Raw genomic sequence first — 27,152 nt, 5'->3', positions numbered from 1 at the left:
AAATTCTGTAAATATAATAAGCTGTCTTATTACGTTTATAAAAAAAAATTGACATGTGTCAACATCTTATCAATATATTTGACATGTGTCACAATCTCGTTAATTAGTAATTTTGTCATCGAACTTTATATAATAAGATTGTACTTACATATTGATTTAGTTTGTCTACCCATATTTGAAGTGTAGCTAAATCCAGCTTTATATGAGGTTCATCTGCAAGTATTTTTTCCATCATAGCAATCTGATTATCATTCATGATATCCCGTTTTCTTTTGCTATTATGGTTTTCCGATGTCTCATGGTTTGTAATTGTCTCTTTGGAGTTCATGATTTTCTACTGTACTCAAGGTTTTTATTTGATATGGGATACCATTTAGTAGACATCTTTATATAATAAGAGATATACTCAATTTCCTTATAGTGATAGGTAAATATTTTCTGAACTTTTTTTTTCTAGAAATGTGGCCAATAATTAACGTAGAATAGTAAAAATCAAATTAATTGACATATTTAAACAAAAAGACGTGGCCAATATTTGTTTTTAATTCATGTAGGATGGTAAAACAGTAAAAATCAAATTTGTTTCTATATTTATTTTTGACTCGTGTCAACATATTATCAATATTTTTATACGTGTCACGATCTCGTTAATAAGAAATTTTGTCATTGAACTTTATATAATAATATTAAATAATCTATTATATGTCTCTTTACTTTAATATTTTTATAGTTAAAAAATGTATACATTAATATTACATAATCCTATTTTATATATTACAATAACACTCTTTTTGAATAAATTATTTGATTGGTGAAAAAAAATATGAAACGATCTATTTTTTTTTTTTACTTCAACCATCTTTTCAGTATGTAAAGGTGAGTATTTACAGTTTTTGATAAACAGTAATTAATTGTATATTTTCACAATTATTTTTTATCTTATATAAAAAGTAATATTTTTTCTTGCCAAATTAGCAAATTAAAATTAAAATAAATCAATTATATTAAAATTCGAATTTTATGATATATATATATATATATCTATTTTTTTTTAAATAAAATTAGGTTTTATTTTCTCTATTTTAGTTTTATAGAAAACCTTTTTATGGTAGGTTTTGAATTTTTACATTTTTATTTTTTAAAATTTTAATAAATTTTATAATTGATATATGTCAACATATGAATGATACAATTGACATGTGTCATGATCTTGTTAATTAGTAATTTTGTCATCGAACTTTATATAATAAGATTCATGTAGATTAGTAAAATAGTAAAAATCAAATTTGTTTCTATATTTATATTTGACACATGTCAAGATCTTATCAATATTTTTGACACGTGTCACGATCTCGTTAATAAGAGTTTTTGTCATTGAACTTTATATAATAAGATACCTATAAGATATGCTATTTTTTTTTCTATGCAACCAATCATATATATATATATATATATATATATATATATATATATATATATATATATATATATATACCTTTTCTTGCACGAATTAATAGAGTTAAAAAAAAAAAAAAAAAAAAAAAAAAAAAAAAAAAAAAAAAATCTACCTATGGCTTTACAAATAAACGGCTTTACAAAATTACAAGGCAGAGAGTCCTTTGGAGTTGGCAAATAAATGTTTGCGACTGTCGACTGATAAGTTCCGTTAGTATAGAGAAGTCCGGTTAACAGAGACGGAGCACCGGTGAATTTGGTTTGCACTATTTCCCTCACTTTCATGTACCCGTTGAGTGCAACAACTCCAGAAGCTTTCTACAGCTGTGAGATTGATAAGTTACATACATACATATTATCAGAGAACAACACACTAATATTATATAAGATGAAGGTGTATGTGTTGACTGAGTTTTATAAGCTGTCTGAAACATGTCATGGATTGCTACTAAACCAGGATGTCATACAACTATATATTGTGATATATAAGAGAAAGAGGTAGAATCATCATAGATGTCTCATAGATGGTGTGACAGTTTTTGTGAAGAAAATGAGCAGAACTAACAAAGATGTTGAAGCACATAGTTTTGGTAAGAACATATGCCAAGTTCCAAAGTAGTACATGAGGTAGCTAGTAAACGAAGTATTACAGGAAGCCGAACTGTGAGATTACTTTGAAGAGTTGGAATACAGATGGTTGGGGATAACTTGGACAAGCCAAGAGGGTCAGATACAACAGAGATGGTATCAAATGTGTACAGGTTTCGATGATAATAAAGAAGGTAGTAGTAAGAGAAGATGAGTTGAAGAGTTTGAGTACATAAGTTTAGGGCCGACTTGGACAAGCCAAGTGGCTGCTGTTGAGCTGGATGAACATCTTGAATAGAAGATTCAAGATGGACATGAAGAGAAATTTTCCTTGTCCATAAATAAAAAAGGAAAGTTTTCAAAGAAAAAAGAAAGTTCTCAATTCCTATTTTTGTTTAGAATAGGAAAATTCCTATCAGTGTAGAATAAGAAAGTTGTCAATTATTGGGTTGAGCAATTGTTATAAATACCAGGAGGGTGCTTCATGAAGATTTGCACATCTCAGAGTATTCGCAAGAGATGTACACAAGGTGTGTGGTTTCGCCCCATCAACAAGATAGAAAGATCTTTTGATGGTTTTGTTTAAGATCTATACTAGTCGGAAAAGACAATTAGTGGCAGTCTTCTTTCTTTGTAATTCTAGAAAGAGTGGTGGATGCTATATAGCAATTGTAGGTTACAGCCATTTCTATTGATGAATTATGAACTAGGTTCCGGGGATGTAGGTTATCTAAACCCCGTTAATAAAACTTGTGTCTTATTTACTCTATGGTCATACATACTCGAAGTCGATCATACAAAATTAGACTTAGCCACAAATACGTTTACATAAGAGCTTGACGAGATTATGATCAGTTTCACTATATATGAAACCATAGGAGAAAGATTGTATTAGTACCTGAGGATGTAGTACGTTCATTTGGTTTATAATTTCTTCCTGCCACAAATTGAACCGTTTTGATTAGTATTTTCATAGAACATGACGATAGGAGCTTATTTGATTAAAAAATAGACATGTGTTTATACTTCTGGTATACCGGGATTTCGCATCATGGTACCGAAACACGACAAACTAGTCCATGGAAGACAACTTTATATACTGATCCATCTGCGTTTACCCAGGATATATACGAATAGGTCGTGACTTCACAGAAGTTGAATCCTTTGTTACGCCTTTGATAGCTGTTCCAAAAGTAAAAGTTGGAGCTTTCATAGATGCTTCGTGCAAACCACTTGTTTGATGCCTTTCAGGAAAGTTGATAAGCTCAAATTATAATACATTAGAGGTACTAACAGATTTGCAGTTGTAGTACTTGGGGGTCGAATCCATAGACATTCAAGATCACACAATAAATTATAGAGTTTTATGATTACGCCAAACAGAGTTTTTTGTATTTAAGAAGCAATGCAAAATATAAATTAAATTTGTGCAAATTCAAGATGATAAACGCTAGGGCTCGAAAATTTTTCAGGAAATCAAAGAATATTAAATCAATCAATCAAACAGGATTTAATCAATAAAAAAACGTTTTTGAACTCTAAACTCAATTGTAAAATAAATAAGTTCTCACTACAAATATTATCTAAGTTTAAAACCAGAAAATCCAAATCTGTTTATAAAATTATAGTTAAAAATTAGCTTTGCAAACAAATTTAGTTTGTTAACAAAATTACAAAATCAAATCTCTTTGTAAAAACATAATTTTGTTCATAAAAGGTTTTTGTCAGGAAAATCAATTATATTCTAATATCGATTTATTTTACTAGTTTATTGTTTCTAGGTGATCAATCAATAATTGAAAAGATCTGACCCCTTTTTTTGTTTTTAATATAATAATTAACTAGTGATCTCATACACACTAACACCCTAGCCTCAATCAATACAATAGCGGAAATAAATAACAAACATTAAACCAGAAAATACTTCAATTAAACCAAAAGCACTAATCCAATATCAATAATCCAAGACTATCCAGCTATTTCCAAAAAAATAACATAAACCAATGAACCAGCAATCCCAGACAACATTCTAATGATTCATCTCTAACAACCTTACAGAAGCCAAACAACACATCAACAAGCCACTAGAACATCCTCCTCTTCATTGCCTTGATTCCACGATCAGACATTTCCTTTACTTGTATCACAAACAACAGCTGAGACGCATGAGAGTATTATCACAAATATTCATTGAGGCGATCTTCCTATCTACTCGGCTAAACACACAAGAAATTGAGAACACACAAGCAATTGAGAATCTCCAATCAAAAACAATAAATAACACAATCAAACTAGGCAACAAACAAAGTTCAGACGATGTTGAAGGATGACCCTCCAGGTTTCGATCGACACTAACACCTGGCAAAGGTCATGTCGACTGACACACTCCCTTTGTTGACCAACACACTCCTTTTGTTGACCAACACACTCCTTGTGTCGATCAATGCAGACACCTATTGTCGACCGATACACTCCTTGTATTGATTGAAGCCACCTCGACATTTTCCAAAAACCCTAATTCGCGTTGATCGACACATCCACATAGAGTCGATCGATGCTTGTTAAGTTTCTCGCGCCGTCCTCCCATTTGGGTCAAGCAACACACTCCTTTCGTCGATCAACACAGATGTCGAGCATCATTTTCCTCGAAGCTCCAAGCCAGATCTCCTTTCCCAAACGCACCAAGCCCAATCCATGATCACACATGAGTCTCACAAAGTCTCACAAACCACGAAATCACTCCAACAAACAAAGTAATCAACCAGACAACACATAAACACGAAAATAAGAGAATCTCAAGCTTAGATAAGCCATGTTCATGCACTCACGTTTGCAACAAGAAGACTCTGACCCTAAACTCACGAAAACATCCTCCTAGCAAGCTTCAACCACGTCCCCAGCTTCAGATCTACACCCAGAGAGACAAATCTCACCAAGAACGGATTATAAAACTCAAGAACACTCAAAAGGAACTTTTCTCCTTTTCTAAACTCTCTGTAAAACGGTAAAAGAGGCTAAAACTCCCAAAGACGTCGAGTTTCCCCGTTTTATACCCAACCTTAGGGTTCTCCTAAGTCAACCGCATCGGACCGACGATTTAAAACCAAAATTGGCTAAACCGCAGATGCTGGTGTTGACCGACATACCTCTTGTGTCGATAGACACACATCCCTTAACCATCCAATTTGGTTTGCCGATATTACAAGAATTAATATGAAGAACAACCTAAGATGAAGAATAAGAAGATAATGAATCCCAATGGTAACTTACCAGTAAAGTAATTGTTGTAAATCTCAAGCTGCCTAAGATTTATCAACTGAACCATCCCTCTTGGTATTTCACCAGAGATTTCAATATCAGAGAGCGCCAAGTTTTGTAGACGAAGAAGGTTCTTAATTCCCTCTGGAATCTTACCAGTGACACTTCTGTTACCCATATAAACCCATTTCAAGGCGGTGAGATTTAGAATCTCTCTATGAAATAGATTCAGATCAAACCGGTTATCTCCAACGCTTAGGAAATCATCTTTGCCAAAGATTTTTTAAAACTAATGATCGGTAAACAAACCATGAAATCCCTAATGAGAGATCCTAAACCTAACAAGGAGATTACTCCATACATAATTAATGAAGAACAAGACATCTTTTGAATAAATTGCAATAGAAATCAAAATAAAAACTAAGGAGTTTAGAAATCTTCTCTCTATCGATGAGTTCAGATATTTCTCTCCCAAAAGCTCACAAAATCTCTCTCTCAAAGGTTGCAGCCAAAAATTAAACCTTAAGGATTTCTAAAACCTAAAAAGGAGTTTTAGAAATTCTCCAATGTCAAGAAATATTTTGATCGGTGGAAATAAAGAACAAAACGGACATCACTATAGCCATTTAACTGAATAAAGATAGCGTATGGTTAAGAAGTTGCTTGTAAAATGATGTAACATGAACAGAGTTCATAGTCTAGGAATGTAAAACTAGTAAACCTTGAGTGTTAGTAAGATAAGAGATAGTAATACAAACCATTAAAGCTACCCCATATGTTTGAAATACTTCAACAATGCAATCGCAAGTTTCTTGGCCTGCAGATTAACAAACACAGAGGTTAAAGTCAACTACTAAAGTAAGTCGCCTATACATGCTAAATTGTAGAAGAGGTTATCATGATGCTTACTTGGAAAATTAATAAGACAGTGAACTTCTTCAGTGCTTAGAGCTTGGTCACTAGCCTTATGAAGGCATTTGAAACAGCTTCAAAAACCCCGAGATTGAATAAACTGAGTTGCTCGCCTGCAGATCCATATATAATACGAGGGCCATCATTTGCCACGGATAATATAGTAAACTGCCTGCATATATCACAGTAGCGTCCATAGAGTTGAAAAGTTCTTTCATATCATTAGAATAAAGTTCACAAGAGCGAGAGTCATTATCCTCAAACAACTTTATTTCGTTAACTATTGGTAGATTTACACGACGAACAAATACCGCTATACCTGGAAAACCATTTTCCTTTCAAAAGTTGATTTCACCTTTGCCTAATAGCTTAAATTTCTTAGCACTATCAGTTGATCAGATTCTTCTACGTCATCAGCTTCATGCTTTTCATAGAAGCAACTAATGAAAAGAAACGTAAAGCATCATCACACTGCATATCTGAAGTAAGAGTGACTCCCCAGCATGTTCGAGATGCCAGTTGGAGAACTTGGCAGCTCTTATTCCCAGCATTAACCAGAAATGGTGACTTTGAAATATTATACAAAAAGTTCTGAGAAAGCACAAATGGCTGCCCACCACTTCCTCCAACCTGAAACATTGTCGTAAAAATAATGACTTTAAGATTTCTTGAAGACTCATCCAGAGCATGCCAAATCCAAGTTGACCGAATAGATGAAGAGTTTTCCCAAACCAAATTGAAGACTCACAATTATTGTGGAAAATTTATGAAGAACCACCAATGAAGAATCGAAAATAAGTCGTTCAGAGAAGCGAAGATGGTTCATGAAGCCCCTTTTCGACAATAGCAAGATCAAGCTCATGGAACCACAGGTCAAACCATCCGTCAATTTGATGTGGGCTTCAAAATTCCTCATCAACACGCCTATTTTATAAAGAACTATTGAAACGACCTCACCCGGATTTCCAATCCTCGCACATGACATACGAAAAATGATCTCACCACCACAACCCCATATTTTCAACGAGACAACAAACGTCAACATTTCCTTACAAAAACTTCCACAATATGAGATCCAAGTAACCTATACTCTGCATCTACCAACCACAGTCATACAAATGTATTTCAGCTCCACAAACACCTTACATTCGTAGACTCCCATCACCCCGCATCAGACTTCTTCAACATCTGACAGAGTGATAGACAATCCACTTGTCTCTACTTCCCGGACAATTTTTACTTAATTAGTCATTCTAAACACCACCTCATCTTGATATTTAGTCGCACAACGTGGGCTCACTAAGAGAGATGGTCCTATGGGCTGAAAGTGATCATGGAACCAGTTAGAAAGGTGACAGTCGGTCGAGGGTTTACTACTATAGAGCCACGTCACCCCGGTTTGAGTTGGTTAAGGGGTTGCTCATTTGGCTTTTCCCGGGCCATATGTTACAAAAATTGGATCATTCAATATTTGGTTCACTCCATAACTATCAATTGGCGACCAGGAGAGACTCCTTTTTTTTACAGTGGAGAGACTCTTAGAAATCTAAAAGAAGTCTTCTCTTGCACCAGCACCCATAGGATCAGACGGATCTTTTCATATTACACTTTCCTTTTACAAACGTGTTCCCACCAGGAGCACTAAAGGAGTTTTCACAACAGCTCCTTCCTTTTCTGGAGCTTATACACGACAATGAGACCCTGTCCAAAAGAAAGATACTTCCAAGGAGCTGGTGCTTCTATAGTTTTCCATATTCGGAACCATTTACATTTAAGGTGTAACATTTCAATGGTTTGTCCCTTTATGTTTAGCCCCTAAATTGCTTCTATAATTTCCCAACAAGTCGCACCTACCTCCCCAAGCTATCCTCAAGACATTTACTTAGGGTCTGACTTGTTCAAACACATCATTTGCGGTTGCGGTTGCGGTTGCGCGAGATTGCGGAAGCGGGAGATTGCGGAAGCGGGAGGTTATGGTTTTAAGCGCTATTAAGCGTTTTAAATAACTGATTTAGCGTTTTAAAATGTGTGTGTTTGTAGGAGTTTTACGACTGGTTGACCAGCGGGTGAAGTAGCAGTTAAAACATAATAAATGTAATATATAATTATATAAATGTTTAAAATTTTCAAAAAAACTTTATTAAACTTGATTTATAATTAAAAATACTAAAACAATTAGTCAAAAAAACAAATAAATTTTATATTGAAATACTTATTACTTTGTGCATTTGGCTTTTTACCAAAAATGTAATCAAGTAATGTGATAAATGATAAAACATATGCTTTAGATCGTAGATCTTCTCTGTTAAATCTCACACACTCAATAAGTTCCCCACATTAAATCACAAGGCCAAGGTAAAATTATAAAAGACCAATGTACTTGATGTTTGGAAGACACATATTTTTAGTTTTCTTGACTCTCACATAACGATTTTTGTAATGTATTTTCGTGGGACTGCAATTGCATCGATTGGAATGATCAAGCGAGAATTGAAAAGAGACACTGGTGATATGTTTTAATATATTTCACAAATAATCTTATTTTCTTTAAGTTCTGATGAAATGTTATATTTATTTATATTTTTTTGAACTTATGTGCGATATATCATTAAATTTACATCAAATTTTCCGGGTTTTTGTTAGTTGAAATCTTATTTTCTTGTAATTGTTTATTTTCTAATCTCCTCAATCGTATTGGTACTTCATTTTCTCTTATCCTTGATAGGTACAATGGTTAGGTAGAAGATATAAGAAAAAAATATTTTGGTATAATTGATTTGTTTTAAGAAAAAGAAAAAATATATCTATATTCCAACCACAATCGTCCGCAACCGCAAACATTTGCGAGAAGCAGATTTTAGAATTCAAATGTTTTGAATGGTTATGAGCGATTGAGAGCGGTTTGTGTGACTGGCCCCAATCCCTACCATCCGCTACCACCTGCAAACGCTGCGTTTGCGGGATGTAGCAGGAGAACCAATCAACACCTTATTTGGCCGATTTCTTCATCAAAAGCTCCAACAACCATACACTTTATACTATTTTATTTTTTTTCCACATTTAGCTTGTATAGACCATTGTATATGAGCCTATAAAAGCTCTGTTTCGAATTCATTGTAAAGCACTTATTATCATTGATTCAATTAAACGTTCAGTTTTTCTACAAAGTGTCGTCATTGTGTTCTCTTGTTCTTGTCTTTAGGATGTCAAACTCCATCACAATCTCTATCATCGTCCATCTTCCGCATCAAAGCTTGTCAACTCTTGACATCTTGTGATCAATAAGATTTGGTGGATTCATATCAGATAATGACTTCCTAGCTAGCAAGTTCTTATCGGTTAAAAATGGCATTATCCAGATAGACAGATCTGAAAACGCATATTTGTGGCTAAGTCTAATTATGTATATGACCGACTTTGAGTATGTAAGAGCATAAAGTAAATAAGACACAAAGCTTTGTTAACGGGGTTTGGATAACCTACATCACCGGGACCTAGTCCAGAATTCATTCACTAGAAAGGGCTGAAACCTACAATTGCTATATGGCACCCACCACTCTTTCCTAGAATTACAATGAATGAAGACTACCACTAATTGTCTTTTCCGACTAGTGTAGATCTTCAACAAAACCATCAAAAGATCTCTCTATCTTGTTGATGGGGCGACACCACACAATTTATGTGCATCTCTTGAAACTACCTTGAAGCGCGCAAGTCTTCATGAAGCGCCCTCTTGGTATTTATATCAATTGCACAACCCCTAGGGTTGGCAACTTTCCTATTATACAACAAATAGGAAATTGAGAAGTTTCCTTTTTATTTTTGGATAAGGAAAGTTTTTCTCATGATTGCATCTTGAATCTTCCATTCAAGATGTTCATCTAGCTAAGCAGCCGCCACTTGGCTTGTCCAAGTTGGCCTTAAGCTTATGTACTCAAAGTCTTCAATTTAGCTTCTTGTACTACTTCCTGTATTAACATCAGAACTAGTACAAAAACTACTTCAGACATTTGATACATCTTCTGATATATCTGACCCTCTTGGCTTGTCTAAGTCATTCCCAAGCTTCTGTATTCCATCCTTCAAGGTAGTCACACAGTTCAACTTCTTGTACTACCTCTTGTACTACTTCAGAACTTTGCACATGTTCTATCCGCTGTGTCAAGTAGTCCCTTAGCATCTTTGTTAGTTCTGCTCATTGTCTTCACACCATCTATGAGACATCTTGTGATGATTCTATCTTGTTGTCTCATATATCAAAACAGTTGTATGACATCCTGGTTTAGTAGCAGTCCCATGACATGTTTCAGACAGCTTATAAAACTCAGTCAACACATACACCTTCAAGATCCATGGCAATGTTCCACGAACATGAAAGCTCTAGAGAAGTGCATAGTTTCAGTCTCCAAAAGTTTTGGATACAAAAAAACAAAAAGATCCGGTTAAACTATTATGCATACTTCCTTTTTCAAAACAACTTAATATTCTTTCAATTTTTCTTCTCCTTTTTTCTTTTTTTTCAAAACTAAATGAGCTACTTATAAAATGGTCGAGAAGGACACATAATTCTTTATTTAGATGATAGTAATTAAGTGGATAGTAATTAAGTGGACACTTAATTACAAATCAGTATCTAAAACATTTATTGCATTAAAGTTCTAATCTAGTGGATATTCTGTATAATCTTTAATGCAATAAATGTTTTAGATACTGATTTGGCCAGAAAGAATCGATATGAGCTCCTTATTAGCTAGTGATGTTTAGGGCAAGAATTCTGTAGCAACTGTGGAATATTAATAAATATTAAAGTGACCAAACTTTTTATTTAATAGAAGTCATGTACAATCTAGGATTGACAACCTTCTATGACACATACACAAACTGGAAATAACTTATTCAAATACTAGCACCAAACTCTAGCATTTTTTTTTTTCACATACACACAATTATTGAAAACAACGAAAATAACATTCTGAAACTTGGAAGTCGTAACTTCATGGATACGCTTGTTTAGGCAGTCTCAACTTCAGTTGCCGATCCCTTGGTGCAGAAACTAGAACATGCCTTTGCGCATTGTGCTATTGCTCCATTCACAATTTCACTCGTATCTACTCAGCGAAGCAGTAATAGAATGGGTTAACATTCTCTCTTGTCTACCATTCGAAGATATATAATAATATTATAAATTTTTAGTGTTGATGTTTCCTTTTACCAGAGCTTTGGAGTGTGTTCATGGCACTGCACACTGAAGATGCACACCCCAACTTGCAGTATTCATTGACTGAAACCGCATCACCTTGAGTAAAATTTTCAAAAATAAATTAGTCTTGATGGAACTGGCAAGTGGCAACAATTGACATGATAAGCACAATTAAAAAAAAAAATTTACCTGAGTTTTGGAGAGTGTCATGTTTATATCCGTTCGGACATGTACTCCCACCAATGATTTTGCATCCACTGAGTGATGCACAAACTGGACGGGAGGTTCCCACAAAACGGCAAGAGTTGTAGATATTTCTAGCAGTTGTTGACGGGCAGCAACTCTTTGCTTCCACTTGAATTTGTGCCATGACCAAACTCATTATGAGAACACTTAGAATCACAGTTTTGCCTTCCATCTTTTGATTTCTTACTTGTTTGATCACAATATATATTTAGTTTGTGTTGATGAAATGGTGATGAAACAAGACTTGCTTATATACTAGTTGTTCTACAGTTTTCCACCACACACTTTAGTTCACACTTTTTTTAAACAAGCTATACAGAATCTTCATACGGGCTGGACCACCCTATCGCAACGGCTACCATAAACTATTTTACCTTCGGCGAATCTGCTCAAAATAACATTTTATGTTTGGGAAAAATCAAAATTTATTCGTGAAAACTTGTTTCATTTAGCGAACGTTATGAACTAATTAAACGTTGAATTTGATACTATATATTGTGAACATCTACTATTCAATTTTTGCTTTGCATGCTAGCGCTAAGTATATGATTTGTATGTTCATAGCGTAACCGTATATTTATTTCATTAACTCATTTTGTCCCGCTAAAGAATTTGCTGTATGAGAGAGCACATAAGTGGAATTAAGGCATGGTAGGGCAAAGATTTTTTAGTTACTTGGATGACATAAGTTATTGTGTGAATTCATGATAAGGAGTGAGTAATGAATGGTTTAAAACGTACACTGTAAGAACCAGAATCGCAGATAAGATTTTGGGTTTGGCTTTATTCACTGTAAGGGACAAAAGGTTTGTTACAACGTGTTTTACGCTTCTTCCTTCTAACCAACTCGCTTGTGTTTTACGCTTCTTCCTTCTAACCAAGATTTTGGATTTTTTAAGACTTTAGCAAATTTATAATTAGCGAATTTGATGTTGCAGTCAAACCAAAATGATAGTATCGACTACGGGTCAAAATCAGAGTATAAAACTAAATAAATTAGATATATAATTTTATAAATTAAATAAATTTTTACTATTATTTTGTAACAAACAAATCCAAATTTAGGAAAATATTTTCCTACAACGTGGGTCAGTATCTAGTTACTGTTTTTATTACAAAAGAAAATCCATGTGTGTTTTTGGTAAGACCACGATCTCAAACGTCAAATTCGTTAATTGATTCCAACCTTAATTAACGAGACTGAATTCTCTACGTACGTCAAAACACCACCATGTAGTGCCCACGGCGACGATTCCATCCTGCCTAAAATCCAATCATTCCAATGAACGTCATAACTGGAAACTCCACCTCACTGTTTTTTCCCTCCTGGTTTATACATATGGATTTACTTTGAATTATTTTGGTATCTCTTTCACACCATGGTTTGCCTCAGGCGACGTGGAATTGTGGCAACATAATTAACATTGATGTAAACAACATGTATCTCTTTGGTAGCAGAACATCATATGCTCATGTTTGTCTTCTTCTTTCCTTCAAGTTCATTAACAGACTCTTAAATTCTCACTTTCTTTTGTCTGAAAAAAGAATGTCATAATCATTCTAATTACTAGATATACTTGAAATATGTTAGTTGATCCCAACACCGATATCACTGACTACAAAAATAAAAATAAATATATATATATATAAAAAAGGAATCGTCACCCACAAGAAAAATCAACGATCGTGATGAGAAAACATAGTACCACCATAATTTGTGCTGTTAGTGGATCATTACCACTTCCTCCGGATGCAAATGTTACACCTTTAAGAAGATATTCGGGCTTTAAATTCTGATTCATATATGCTTACAAAGTCTTAGCCAATCCCAATTTTTTAGCTGCAATATTGTAGCATAGTTACCACATGTAATTAATATAGGTTATTCAAAACTTTTCTTCTGCTCTCTACCACATTTGATAACTCTTTTCACTCAATATCACAGTCTTATACAAGAAAGACATAAATATCCCTTATTTAATTTTACTAATTTCACAATATAAATCCAAATAAAAAGTTGTGGTCTCCTCCAGGGGATAGAAATTAACACACTCGCTGTCGTGAATAACTCAGATCCGATCCCACCAGCAACGGTCTTCAAACCCCATCGAGTAAATCTAATGGAATCAATAATAGGTAAGAAAAACAAAGAACAAAAAGAAGGTCGAAAGAAACTGCCTACAAAGTTAGTTGATATGGTGGACCAGATTTAGCATACCAAAATGTTGTCTACAAAGTAAGTTGTTTCTGTAGACAACTTGAGGAACTCTTGTCTACACTTGACTCGAAATGATTTGTCCATCTTGTGCACCATGTGTACTCGGAGAAGTACTTGTCACTTAGACTGGTTCTCCAATCAGATTTTTAGGCGATGAATACCTTGTCAACAATTTGGTTATGTAGACAAGTTGGTTGTGTAAGGTGTTTCAGTAAACAAGTTGCGATTGCGTCTTTGGAGTTTGGACAAAGAATGGTGAATCAGTTTGATCCATAATCCATAATAAATACAGATGGAACATATTTAGAACAAAGAGATCCAAATACATCCCGATTAGAAAAAAATGTGTCATCCCGGTTACATTTAGGGAAACGACGAGTATAAAGTTTTTAAACGGGTCCAACACATACATGAAAGCATAAACTAGATTTTGTGGACATTAAATAACATGGTCTACTAGAGGATTTGAATACATCAGGATCTACCTAGTTGGAAAGTCCGAATTATTTTCTTTGTTGGATTCTTGTCCTCCAGTGAATTGTTATCCACACTTAGATTCTTGTCCTTCGAGTGAATTGTTGTTCACACCTAAATTCTTGTCGTCGTGTGTGTATTGTTGACCTCTGCCTGGATTATTGTCCTTGATAGAATTGTTTTCCATGCACAGATTCTTGTCCTCGCCTAAATTTTTGTCATAGATGGGTGCACAATTGGGTGGCATCACTGTTTTGACATCAATAGGAGCCATAATTTATGCCAATCAAAAACATAATTTAAAATAAATTTTAAAAGTTGTGTACGTACATATAGAATTGCATATAATTAGGGAGAGCAGTTGTTGTTATGTGTCAAGGAGAAATCAAATAAGATTAAAATAAAGTCACAAGGAATTAAATGTCATGTCAGCTACAATACCACATTAAATGCAAAGTAAGAGACATCGTACCATCTCGCGGTATGTTCGCTTTCTTCTTCTTTATGTCACATGAAAAACCAACAAACATTTATATCTATATCTATATATACATTTTTTAAGTACATTTTGGATTCTACCCTTTTATTTGTACTTATTTAAACTCATATTTTGCAATGTTGATCCCTAAACTATTCAAAACACTCAATTAGTACAATATGAGAAATCGACCAAAATTATAATATTTTATTGCCATAATCTCTCACACTCGATTACTATAATCTCTACAAATCTCAAAGATACAACCAATTATCAACCTATTCCTATAATCAAATGCATAATTATCAGACTATTAAATTCATATTTCCAAATAAATACATAATGTTACCACCAAGACAAACATTTAATTTTCTATATATCTTCTTTGTAAAGTAAATATTGTTTGAAAAAATCTGTTTTAATAAAACGAAGATTACTGCAATCTCTCTTTTAATGAGTACATTGTAAAGTCCTTGCTCATCAAACATATTGAAATCTATAAATACTACCTTCACAAACGAAACCTAAACCTACAATTATGCTTTACGATGTATTAAGAAACGGTTCCTTTCTTATATGTTACCTTAATCAAAAGGTTTTGGCTTTTGGGGAATGGTTATGGTGTTGATTCTTTTATTATGGTGGTTCATGTTTCATGTTTGGGTGTGGATATATTTGCAGGGTTTTGTTTGGTCACAGATTTCTGAGATCTCAATGTAATGTAAATGTTTGAAAGATTGATCAAGAAATGTAACCATCATCCATTGTACCCAAATATTTTTGTTTTTTAATTACAAAAGAATTTGTTCTGCGGTGTACCGCGGGTTAAAATCTAGTTTTAATTGATTTTCTTATAACTATAAGAAGGGCAGTTTAGACATTTGCAGTATCACATGTGATATAACGGGAAAAAGTTTTTTGTTTGTGGTAGAAGTGGAAAGTTCTATATCAAATGTGGTAGAATATACTAAAATCCCTTATTTGGTTGGTTTAAATAAAAATGTGGAGCTAAGTGATTCGCGTTCGCCCTAGCGCTCTCTCTCTGGCCCAACCTCCGATGTCTCATCCCTGGCGGCGTCGATTCAGATCGGCGTTGCCGGGCAACTGTTATGTTGCCCCCAGTGTCTCTTCTTCTACCTAAGCTTAGTTTTGTTCTGTTTCGACGGTGAACGCACCGGAGGCTCACCAAGTACACGCCCATCGACTCCAGCCATGCTCCAGCTTCATCCCCTCCCCTTCCATCCGTCTCTCTCGGTGGTTCCTCCCAGTGAGGTGATTCTCACGAGTTACCAGCCTCTCAATTCCAGATCTGAGACTCTGAAACACCATCTCTACCGTTTGTCTCGGCTTAGCCATATGCTTCCCTTGAAGTCAACCCCATCATCTCTCTGTTCCTTGGACCTAGACCTAGATCCCCTCACCAAGCAGCTTGTTTGGTTTCAGTTGGACAGGAGCTCTGTGTTGACGCCAGAACTGCGCACAACCTTGACAATCTCCCGAGACCCAAACTCTGCTCTTCATAAATCCAGGTCTTTTCCAAACTCTCATTTGCTTTCCCGTAGTATACATTGTTGTCGATTTATGCTTCCCATTGTCCGAAGAATGCAATTGGAACATAATCCCTCTTTGTTGCTCTATTATTGCAATGAGCTTTTGAGAACCCTGCCATTAGTTCCCATAAGGGTCCCTACCTCTAACCGCCAAAGACTGATGAGGACTGGCATTATGATCTCTTCTCGGTTGAGAAAAGGTTACCGGTGCCTCCTAAGTCGGCATTCTCTGTTTCAGCTGCACCATCAATGACCTCAATTATTACCTTGTATTAGCTGTTCTAAAATCGAAGGTATCAGGAAAGTCGGCATTAATGTCTCTTCTCCATGGAGAGGAGGTTACCGAAGCATTCCTACCCTTCTCTTCATATATTCCTTGTGCCCTGATTATTGTCATGTACAAACCACAAAAGCTAGGAATGATTTTCTCCCTTGGCAAATTCTGAAGAATATCGGCATTATGATCATAACTCATAGAAGTATGGTTACCGAACCTTCCTCAAGCAAGCCATGCCCACCCTTAACCCACCAAACACCCTCCTCCTTGCCAATGAACCAATCAAACCATTGTGTCTCTCGGCTATGGAAACCCTCTCAACGTCCCAATGTCATGTTGATATGGACCACTTACCACATCTTCACCCTGTCTGTGAATGTGGCGTCGATGCACATTGAGCTAGCTTGCGATTTGATACTCTGCTCAAATCTTCAACACCTCTTGGCTATGATTGTCGACTTCTCTATCTTTAAGTTTGTTTGTTTGTTTATCTGTATTATCAAGCTATATCTTTGAAAACTCTCAACTTTGTAACCTTATTTACTTGGTTTGATTGAATGAAAAGATTACTTGTTTGCCAAAAAAAAAAAAATGAATGAATGGGTATTGTCCATTATAATTAGTTAGTTCGATATTATGATATACGGTTTTGGCATAATCTCAATATTATATGCATCAGATTTGTTCAATCATATATATCAATAAGAGATTATCTCACTATTTGTAATTTTTCCAATATATTAGTAAAGAGTTTCTATTACGAATTATTTTTTAAAAATATATATATTTCTACCTACGGCTTTACAATATCTGTATAATTATTTATTTATTTTGATAAAACGGGTTTACAATATATTACAAGGCAAAGAGTCCTTTGGAGTTGGCAAAGAAGTGTTTGCAGCTGATAAGTTCCGGTGTTCTATGACCGGTAAAGAGAAGTCCGGTTAACAGAGACGGAGGACCGGTGAATTTGGTTCGCACCATTTCCCTCACTTTCATATACCCGTAGAGTGTCAACAATTCCAGAAGCTTTCTACAGCTCTGAGATTGAAAAGTTACATAATGTTATCAGAGAGCAAACACAGATATTATATGAGAGCTTTAAGAGATTATGATCAGTTTCACTATATATGAAACCATAGGAGAAAGATTGTATTAGTACCTGAGGATTTAATACGTCCATGTGGTTAATAATTTCGTCCTGCCACAAATTCAAATGTTTGATTTGATTAGTATTTTCATAAAGCTCAAAACCATGACGGTACGAGCTTATTTTAGTGAAAAACAGACGAGTATTTTTACCTCTGGTATACCAGGATTTTGCATCACGGTACCGAGAACACGGCGAACTAGTCCATCAAAGATAACTTTATTTACTGATCCATCTGCGTTTACCCATGGATATATAGGCGTAGGTTGTGACTTCACTGAAGTTGAATCCTTTGTTTCGCCATTGCTTCCCGTTCCAAAACTTAAATATGGAGCTTTGACAGATGATGCTTCGTGCAAACCGCTTGTTTGTGGCCTTTCAGGAAGGTTAAGAATCGTAACCTTATGAAGGCTCTTCTCAGCGACATGCTCTCGCTGTTCTTGTGAAGTACTGTAGTCGCTGGCGACAACATTACTTGACTTTTGTTCTTCCAGAGCTTTCTCTAAGTAGTTCACTGGCAGAGACTGTTGGCCATTTTGGGTAGTTCTACCTTCCTCCAATGTCAAGAAGTATTTTGATCGGTAGAAAGAATGAACAAGACGGACATCATTATAGCCATTTACCTGAATAAAGATTGCACCTGGTTAACAAGTTACTTGTAAAATGATGTAACATGAACAGAGTTCATAGTCCAGGAATATAAAACTAGTAAACCTTGAGTGTTTTGTAAAATAAGAGATGGTAAGACAAACCTTTGAAGCTACCCCAAATGTTTGAAGTACTTCTACAATGCATTCACAAGTTTCTTGGCCTGCAGATGAACAAACACAGTGGTTAAAACAAATACCTGAAGGTTTTTAAGTGTTGAAGAGGTTAGCCTGATGCTTACTTGGTAAATTAATAAGGCAGTGGACTTCTTCAGTGCTTAGACCTTGGTCACCAGCCTTCTGAAGGGCATTGGAAACGACTTCAAAAACCCCGGGACTGAATAAACTCAGTTGCTCGCCTGCAGATCCGGACATAATACAAGTAGCAACATTGGCCATCACTTGCCAGGGAGAATCAACTAAACTGCCTGATATTACAGTAGCATCAGTAGAGTTGAAAATTTCTTTCATATCATTAGAATCACAGCCTCTAGTTGTTTCTCCCGACTTGAAATGAAGTTCACCAGAGCGAGAGTCATCATCCTTAAACAACTCTATTGCGTTAGCTATCGGTAGATTTACGCGCCGAACAGATACCGCTATACCCGGGAAACCCTTTACCTTTCGGAAGTTGATTTCACCTTCGCCTAATAGCTTAAACTTCTTAGCATTATCCCGTTGATCAGATTCTTCTTCTTCATTAGCTCTACGTTTTAAACCTCTTCGATCACCAGCCTCTCCAACACCTTCTTCGGGCAAGGATACAGATATAGAGAGTTCACCAGAAGCAACCAATGAAAAGAAATTTAAAGCATCACCACACTGCAAATCTGAAGTAAGAGTGACTCCTCCAGCCATAAGATCTCTTTCATGATCTAGAAGCCAATTGGAGAACTTGGCAGCTCTTTTTCCAGTATTAACCGGGAATGGTGACTTTGAAATACTATGCATGAAGTTCTGAGAAAGCACAAACGGCTGTCCACCACTCCCACCAACCTGGACGTTTTCGTAAAAATAATGACTTTCAGTTTCCAATTACAAAACTAAGTTCATCCAAACAAACAAATAAATTTGATAAAAAAAAATGTATTATTATTATTTACCATCTAATCTTAACTTAGTATAAGAGGAAAGTAATAGGTAGTTTTTGTTACCAAGAATTTTTTATCTCGGAGGTAGCTATAGGCTGTAAAGAGGTCTCGCTCCGAATATTGTCGTAAGGTATCTTCCAGCAAATTTGGCATACCAGAGGCTGTCGGCTTGCTCAGATAGACAAGCTTTAACAATTCTACAGCAGTAGAAACTGACAGAGATTTGTGCACTTGTATACTACCATGGGACTTTTCATCTAAATGCTTAAAATTTTGATGAAGACGATAATGTCCAGTTCGCCCAGATGTATTTTTAACTTGATCCACAGAAACACTTTGAATGTCCTCTGAGTGAATTCCAGGTGGAACCATTTCACTCCCCTGCAAAGCCCATTATTTTAGTTTATCGCCAAAAACAAAGAACCATTGAAAAGAAAAGTAAGTAATAAGGTTTCACCTCATCAACTATATCTTTGTTTGACCACTCTCGAGAGCTAGTTCTTGTTCGTTTAGACGCCACCAGTTTAGCCATCTTCTTTAGCTCAAGAATATCATTAAAGGCTTGACTTATACTCTTTTCATTGAAGTTGTCCCATCTTTCTTCATCAGAACAAATATCTTTACGATTCTCAACACAACCGGATTCCGTTCCACCATTTTCCTGGGATAAATGTCTAACACGAACTTGTGAACTGTTGCTCTCGGGCAAACACTTCTCTTTCGTCTCTAGATGCTTTGCATAACGCTCAGTGAGAAGATTACAAAGCCTCATGACCGCCTTTCGAACTTTATCATTCTTCATCAATGTTTGAATCCGTCGCTTGCAAGCTAAAGGAGGTGCAGGCAGTTCTGAAACTGAAGCCCAATTTACCACATGTAATTTTGCCCCAAGAGCTGCGCGGTGTCTAACATATTGACTCAACAATTTCCTGAACAGAGAAAACTTGTGTCAGTTGTATCAATAAGAGATAATAATAAAGTGTTTACAACACGAACCAATTTGATATATTATCCATCACCATTCATATACACACATAAATATACTACTAAACGTTCATTGGATGTATCAAGCGTACCTGTCAGCCTCATCTGTCCATGAAAATCTTTGTGAAGGAATTGATGTGGTCTTTGAACTTGCATGCTGGTTGATGATGGAAGAACATAGACCTTCATCTTCAGTAAAATCCCTTATCTCTGCATTTTCTTGTTGATTGCTCTCCTGATGCATTGGAATGGGGGTTTGGTCCTCTTGTAATGATTCTTGAAAACTCTCACTACTTGAGGCATCAATGCCTTCAGAATTTATAACCTTCTGTCCTTCTATTATGACACCTTCTCCTGTAGTCTTTACGAGGGATGCTCTTTTTCTTTTCCTGGAAGATGAAGGACTATTTTCTACACCAGAATTCTTATCTTTTGATTTTGATTTCAAGCGTCTTCCATGCTTTCCATGATAAGCATGCATTACCTGCAATGACAATCAACAAGTATAAGAACATCCAGGTTCAACTAACTTCATGTTTTATAACTAAAACATTGAAACAATCAAGGTTCTCAGGCGGCATGGTCGCTACGATCAAGGACAATAAGGAAACTATTCGCCAAACTACCACCAGGTCTCAAATATTGTTCTCCTAATGATATACACAACAGAAACATAACATATCTTTACCTGCTCTATGGTCAGGTTCAGATCCTTAGAAATCTTCTCACACTCTTTGAATGAGAGCTTTTCTTTCTCATCAATTGCAATGCACTGTAAAAGCTTAGCACGCTGTTCTGCTGTCATGACATGGTCTGATGCCCAAGAGCGGACACGAAAAACCTAAAAGAACTGACAGTTAGAAACTGTTTTCTGAAAACATAACATAAAAGGCAGCTAATTGTTGTATATATAGTAAGCCATAATATAGAAGAGCAAGCTTATACCTCTTGAACAACAGATCCCGGAAACGCTTGCTTAGCAGCTCCTTGATCAGCAGCCGCATAGCAATATTCTAGAGTTCGCCAATATTCATCAACAGCATCTCTATTTGATAGAATAAAGTCATGCCGAATACGTGGACGGAAATCAAGAGACATGACATTGGATGTAGCAACAACAAAGACTGGTTCCTCTATATAAGGCTTAAGCTCCATTGCATGTGTTAAATTAGAATACTTCTCTTCAATCTCATCACGTCGGAGTCTACTACCTACCATCTGAATCAACTACAAAACAAAAATAGACACACGCTATGTCATTATTCATCTTTTGACTGCAAATATATGAAATATGGTACTTTAGGTTACATATAGTAATTAATATTACCTTCAACCGGCGTAATATATTAATAAGCATCGATAATCTTCCTGTCGCATGGGTATCCATTAGAAGCTTATACTCTTCGCTAGTAAGCTCAGAGAGATACATAACCTGTTTGCATTTCTCCATCATATCATCAGATTTCTGAGTACATCCAACAACTTGTAAGAATAGTTCGAGTGGCATAGCTCTAAAAGCATCTTCAAGTGCAAACAAATTCTCATATTTATGATCGTGTATTGAAGAAAACACATTGTTCCAGCCAGGCAAAGAACTAAAATAGTCCCAAAGGAAACAGTGTAGAAGCTTCACTCGAACCATCTTTGCAAGAACAACCCCTTTGGCTCGCGGAGCTCCTGATTTGCTAGCTCGCGCATCCAAATCCACATTATTTTGAACTCTCTTAACTCTATTCAGTTCTGGAATTGGCTCGTTGTTTTTCTTCTTCGATAATCTCTGGCTACGGAATCCTAATTCAAAAGACCTAATCTTATCATGAATTTCACCACCTACATCTCCAGTCAATCCTTGAACAGATGGATGCAAAACTATCACAGAGCAACGAGTACGACCACAATCATTTATAGTTGGAACACGAAAGCCAATGCATTTGCAGCGTCCTTCTTCTTGAAGCCTGTTTAGAATTCTGTCAATGGTTTTTTTATCCACCTGGGGGCTCCTGTCCTTCTCAAGACTAAGAAGCCATTTGTAGAGCTCGGCTCTCAAAACAAACTTCTCCGCCTTTGGCCAGCCAAAAAAGACGAAACAAATTGTCAGTTAGAAGGGGGAAAAAAAAAAAGGAGATGCAAGTAACATGGATAAAGAGAACAGTAAGTACATTTAAACGCTCAAGTATTCTCTGCTCTCTCCGAGAGTTTTCAATAGTAGCATGAGGTTGCTGCACTTTTGATTTAGCCGGCTTCGGTAGAACGAGATGTTCAGCCAAATTAGGGGATCCCTTTGCAGCATCAACAACTTTATCACCGATCTCATGGAATGATTCTTGTAAGTTACGACGTGTATGAATCTTTCTTCTTTTGGCATTAGATGGTGAACAACCACGAACTCCTGAATTTCTTTCAGCATTATTTAAACTTGCAGGTGTAGATAAGTTAGCATCTGAAGCTGCAATACCGTGTTTTGTAGAGGTCTTAGCCAATCCACTATTACCATTAGGTGTGTTAAAATCATTATGTACCCTGCTAATATTTTCATCTTTGTCAGGAAACAGATTAGAAGAAGACTTGGACGCAGCATGACGAGAAGTCCAAACTCGAAAAACTCTAGTCTTCTTGTGGCTTTCTTCCCGTAAATGCATCCCGACTCTTGAACAAATACTACAAAGCCGAGGATAGATCTTCTTCCTATCAATTCCAAGTCTTTCACATACCTGGTAAAAACAAAAATTTAATACACATTCCACCTTCCCAGTTTTTTAAGTAAGTAATTTTATCCATCAAATGAATACCTCCATAGCAGCCAAGCCTTTCGATCCTTGAGCATCAACCATATCATAGATTTGATTATCTATTGGAAGCTCCAAAATCTGTTCTGTTTTTTGAATACTCCTTCCGAATTTAAGGAGTTGCTTTTTCCCAGAGTAGTTAAAATCTTTCTCTGAAAATCTTTTTAACAAACGGAGGCATCTTTCAACCTACAAAAACGGACAAACATGAAGAAAAAACAGTTTTACATCCAAACAAAACAGAACAGAAATGCTAAGTAAGAACAATTATTGGCATAAGATGCAGAGTATAGTTCACCTTATTGTTCACCATAGCATCTAACTCCTCCACTAAATGAGAGTCTATCAACCGGCGACAAACCTGATATTATCGCACAAGAAGATCCATTCAGAATATCTTAGTTGACCATGAATTGAGTTTCCAAAGATATATCAATACACTTCAACCATAAGGGAAAGAAAAAGAAAAAAAAAAAGATAAATTACACTTCTCCAAGCTCTATGCATTGTATGTGATCCCATATAACCAAGGCCTTGCTTAATATCCGAGATAACTAAAACCTGCATAACAAGAAAAATTGAGTACACAACTAGCAAGATCCAACTTGATTAAGAAAACAAGAATCCTTCGAATTCACTAACTTTCTCGTTAGCTTCTTCAAGCTTATCACAAACTGCCTTCATTGCCGGTAAAAAATCTTTGATGAGCGTATCCTCTTTGATACTATCTCCAACGTCAGTAGTATCTTCATGCTCCGACACAGAGTCATCTTTACAAATCTCAAACCTCTGCTGTGACCCCAAAGGCTTGGCGTAACGAGTCAAGTATATCATGTTTGTAGTAATACATGAAGTCGTTTTGGAATCAACTTCTTTAGTTCTCACAATTGCTGGTTGCCTAACAATCAAACCTCTAGACTCAAGCTGCTTCACACTATAGAAGAAGTTCCTACCATCAATACCAAACTCTTTCGCAATCACATTCTGTGCATCTCCATTATCACTACACATCAACAGTATAATGTTAATCACAAACTTTTCATATAGTAACTAAAGACAAAAAAAAAAAAAAAAAAAAAAAAAAAAAACACGAATTTGGCTTACCGAGCAATAGCTAAACGCTCGAGAACGCGACGCTGAATCGCGGGGATAGTTGCGTTATTCGATTGAGCATCGTACAAGCCAACGAAGTTAGCTCGGAGTTTCTCATTAGCAATGATCTTCAAATCGAGTCTCAGTGCATCTTCAAGCTGTTGAATTGAAGTATGCGATGATCCGTACAGAGTGTTGTTCTTCGCCTTGAATTGGAGCTGAGGGATCGTGAGAAGATTTCTCCAGAGATGAGTTTTCACGGAAGGGGAAAGAGGAGAGAGACGTGACCATAGAGAGACGAGAGCGATCCCTGTGTTTCCTTGACAACAGATCTCATCTAGTGCTGTGAATACAATCGAATCCATCTTTCCGGTTAGGGTTTAGGTCAACGAGAAATTTAAGTCAGTCGATTACTCTCCGGCGACTGGGGAAATTCAAAAATCTCTCGTCGAAGGGGGTTTTGGGGAGTTTGATTTATACAAGTGGGGGAAGTTAGACGATCATGGCGGGATCAGAGGACGATTGAGAGACAGAAAGATATTATGACGAGTTCTTGGTGACGGGTTCGATGCCTAACGACGACGAACAGTTAAATAATTAGGGCATTTTAGGGCCACATAACTTTTTTTTAGTGCTATTTTAATGTATTTTCTATTTTTTTTTTACGAAATTAATTAATATAGTTATTTAAGTAAATTTCTTAAGAATTTTGTTAAATTGGAAACTTAATGATATCTAGAAATTTCTTTGACAGAATTTATTTTGATATTGTATTTACATATGATTTATTTTCCTTTTATTTACTGTCAATACTTTTTATTTTATATTAAGTTAATGTTATGAATAAATTTTCTTAAATTTGAATAAGGGAATTATGATTTTATATTTAATTACCTCCTTTTATTTTTGTTATTTTTATTGAGTATATTAAATTTCAAAAAGAGTAATGTAATTAGAGATAAACCTTAAAAACACTACTACCAAAAAAAAAATACTACTAATTGTTATAAAATATGCTTATAACATGTGATTAGTCTATTATTTCCTCGTTAAGGAAACATCTCCATTCCATATACATCCTTGTTGGCAACCTTTTACTTTGTCTTCAAATAAGTAGCTTTGCTTTCAAGTTTAATAAACTTGCTCCTTAAGCTATTGTAATAACACTATAAATAGGTGAGTTTAGTAATTTTTTGTTGAAAGTTTGCATGGTAAGATAATAAGAAGATATCTTTCTCCATTTAACCATTCTTTTTAGCTCTCATTCCCTCTTTTTAGCTACCTTTATTACCACTTGTCAAAACTACTATACATTACATACATAAACAATAAACATATATAGCTATATAGAAATATAGTTTACAACTTTAACCTTTTTTGATAAGCTTTAAACAAAATTTTGTAGACGTTACCGGGCTGATTTTTTAAAAGCTAATCAATCTATATCTTAACAAAAACAAATATATACTAGTAAAAAAGTTGGCTAACTCTCTACATTTGACTGACACGTCAGCAGTGGAGAGAGTGTCACATATCTATCATCATTAAAAATAACAAATCTAAACTAAAAGGAATATAAAACATCTTCTATGTTTTCTTTAATATATATATCCCAAAAACAGTTTCAATATTCACATAATAAATTTAGAGAAGCTTAGAACATGTCCCAAGAAAGTAGATGCATCACCAAACGATAAAAAGGCATCAGAAGTGAATCAAAGAGCCACTTCTTCCTTTTGGCGTAAACCATGAATGTATCGACATATGGTTTAGGCGTTACAATTTTTTCAATAGTTTGAAGAGTTGCAGTAATGATCCAGATATTTCTTAATATTTGTAGAGAAATTTATGAAAGTTTGTCCCAAAAGAAATAAAATTTTATGTATGATGAAGATTGGGATTTTGTTCTTTATCAAATGGAGGATAATTGAATTAAACTTTAGAATGTTAGTTAGAAAAATACATAGACAAAGAGGAAGGGGATTTTCATATTCTAATATTTAGAAGTTGTCAAAAAGAAAATTAAATGAAATTCTTATTAAAAAGAAATTAGAGTTATGTTCAAAAAATAGAAGAGCTAACATAAAAAGAATGTGTCTATCTTAAATATATCTATAAAGAGTTAGCCAAGCTGCAATTCTTGATAAAAGAAAATGTTAGTGTTTCATAGTATATAATTGAGAAGCGAAGATATCTAAATACTTAAGCTTCTTTTGAATGAATGTAAAATTTATTCAACCAAGAAACTCTTTGTTACAAATTATGCATCATTAGATCAAACTTTTATTTGAAATATGTTTTTAGAAGTTTTAGACAAGAATTATAGAATGTTTAAATCTCTTAAAACAAAGTTGTTCATGCATATATCTAATAATTCAATTACAAAATGAGAAAACCTATGTGAAGTATTAAAAAAAAATCAATATCAAAAATATATTTTGCACAATTTCCACAATTAAAAAAAACAAAGGTAAATAAAAAAGAAGAAATTAATAGCACAATTGTTTTAAAAAAAATAAGCCACAAGTCCGCGCATAGCGCCGATATTCATAATCATGCGCTACATTGTGTGATATTTTTTAAATTTTTTCTAATGATTAATATTTTCTTTATTTAAAGAGAACTTGAATTTTTTTTTGGAATTGATGGTTTCTGAATTGAAACTTAATATAATGTCTATAAATCAAAACCTAGAAATTACTTTGACATATTACATTTTCAGATTTATTTTCCTTTAATTTTTCTG

General features: G+C 35.0%; 2 protein-coding genes and 1 pseudogene across 2 annotated transcripts; all 3 read right to left on the bottom strand.

Moving 5' to 3' along the window:
- Nucleotides 1-1,600: 1,600 nt before the first annotated feature.
- On the bottom strand, nt 1,601-7,375 carry LOC147944205 (uncharacterized; annotated as a pseudogene).
- A 3,635-nt stretch (nt 7,376-11,010) lies between these two features.
- On the bottom strand, nt 11,011-11,877 carry LOC104787214 (thionin-like). Its single transcript, XM_010512750.2, has 3 exons — nt 11,603-11,877; nt 11,426-11,509; nt 11,011-11,321 (listed from the first exon to the last, which is right to left on the bottom strand). Exons 1-3 carry the CDS (start codon nt 11,829-11,831, stop codon nt 11,224-11,226), a joined length of 411 nt encoding a protein of 136 aa, XP_010511052.1. The 5' UTR covers nt 11,832-11,877; the 3' UTR covers nt 11,011-11,223.
- A 5,497-nt stretch (nt 11,878-17,374) lies between these two features.
- LOC104789391 (uncharacterized) lies at nt 17,375-25,019 on the bottom strand. Its single transcript, XM_087450593.1, has 17 exons — nt 24,419-25,019; nt 23,957-24,317; nt 23,801-23,875; nt 23,613-23,675; nt 23,318-23,503; nt 22,688-23,239; nt 21,856-22,590; nt 21,474-21,755; nt 21,217-21,369; nt 20,621-21,012; nt 20,002-20,473; nt 19,608-19,925; nt 18,696-19,449; nt 18,559-18,617; nt 17,959-18,429; nt 17,819-17,857; nt 17,375-17,697 (listed from the first exon to the last, which is right to left on the bottom strand). The coding sequence occupies exons 1-17, from the start codon at nt 24,769-24,771 to the stop codon at nt 17,512-17,514; spliced, it is 5,451 nt and encodes a 1,816-aa protein (XP_087306719.1). The 5' UTR covers nt 24,772-25,019; the 3' UTR covers nt 17,375-17,511.
- Nucleotides 25,020-27,152: the final 2,133 nt, after the last annotated feature.

The sequence above is a fragment of the Camelina sativa genome, chromosome 5 (assembly GCF_030686135.1).
Source record: "Camelina sativa cultivar CO46 ecotype springtype chromosome 5, ASM3068613v1".
Taxonomy (NCBI): domain Eukaryota; kingdom Viridiplantae; phylum Streptophyta; class Magnoliopsida; order Brassicales; family Brassicaceae; genus Camelina; species Camelina sativa.
Note: the sequence above shows the minus strand (reverse complement) of the source record. Positions and strands in the feature narration are given on the sequence as shown.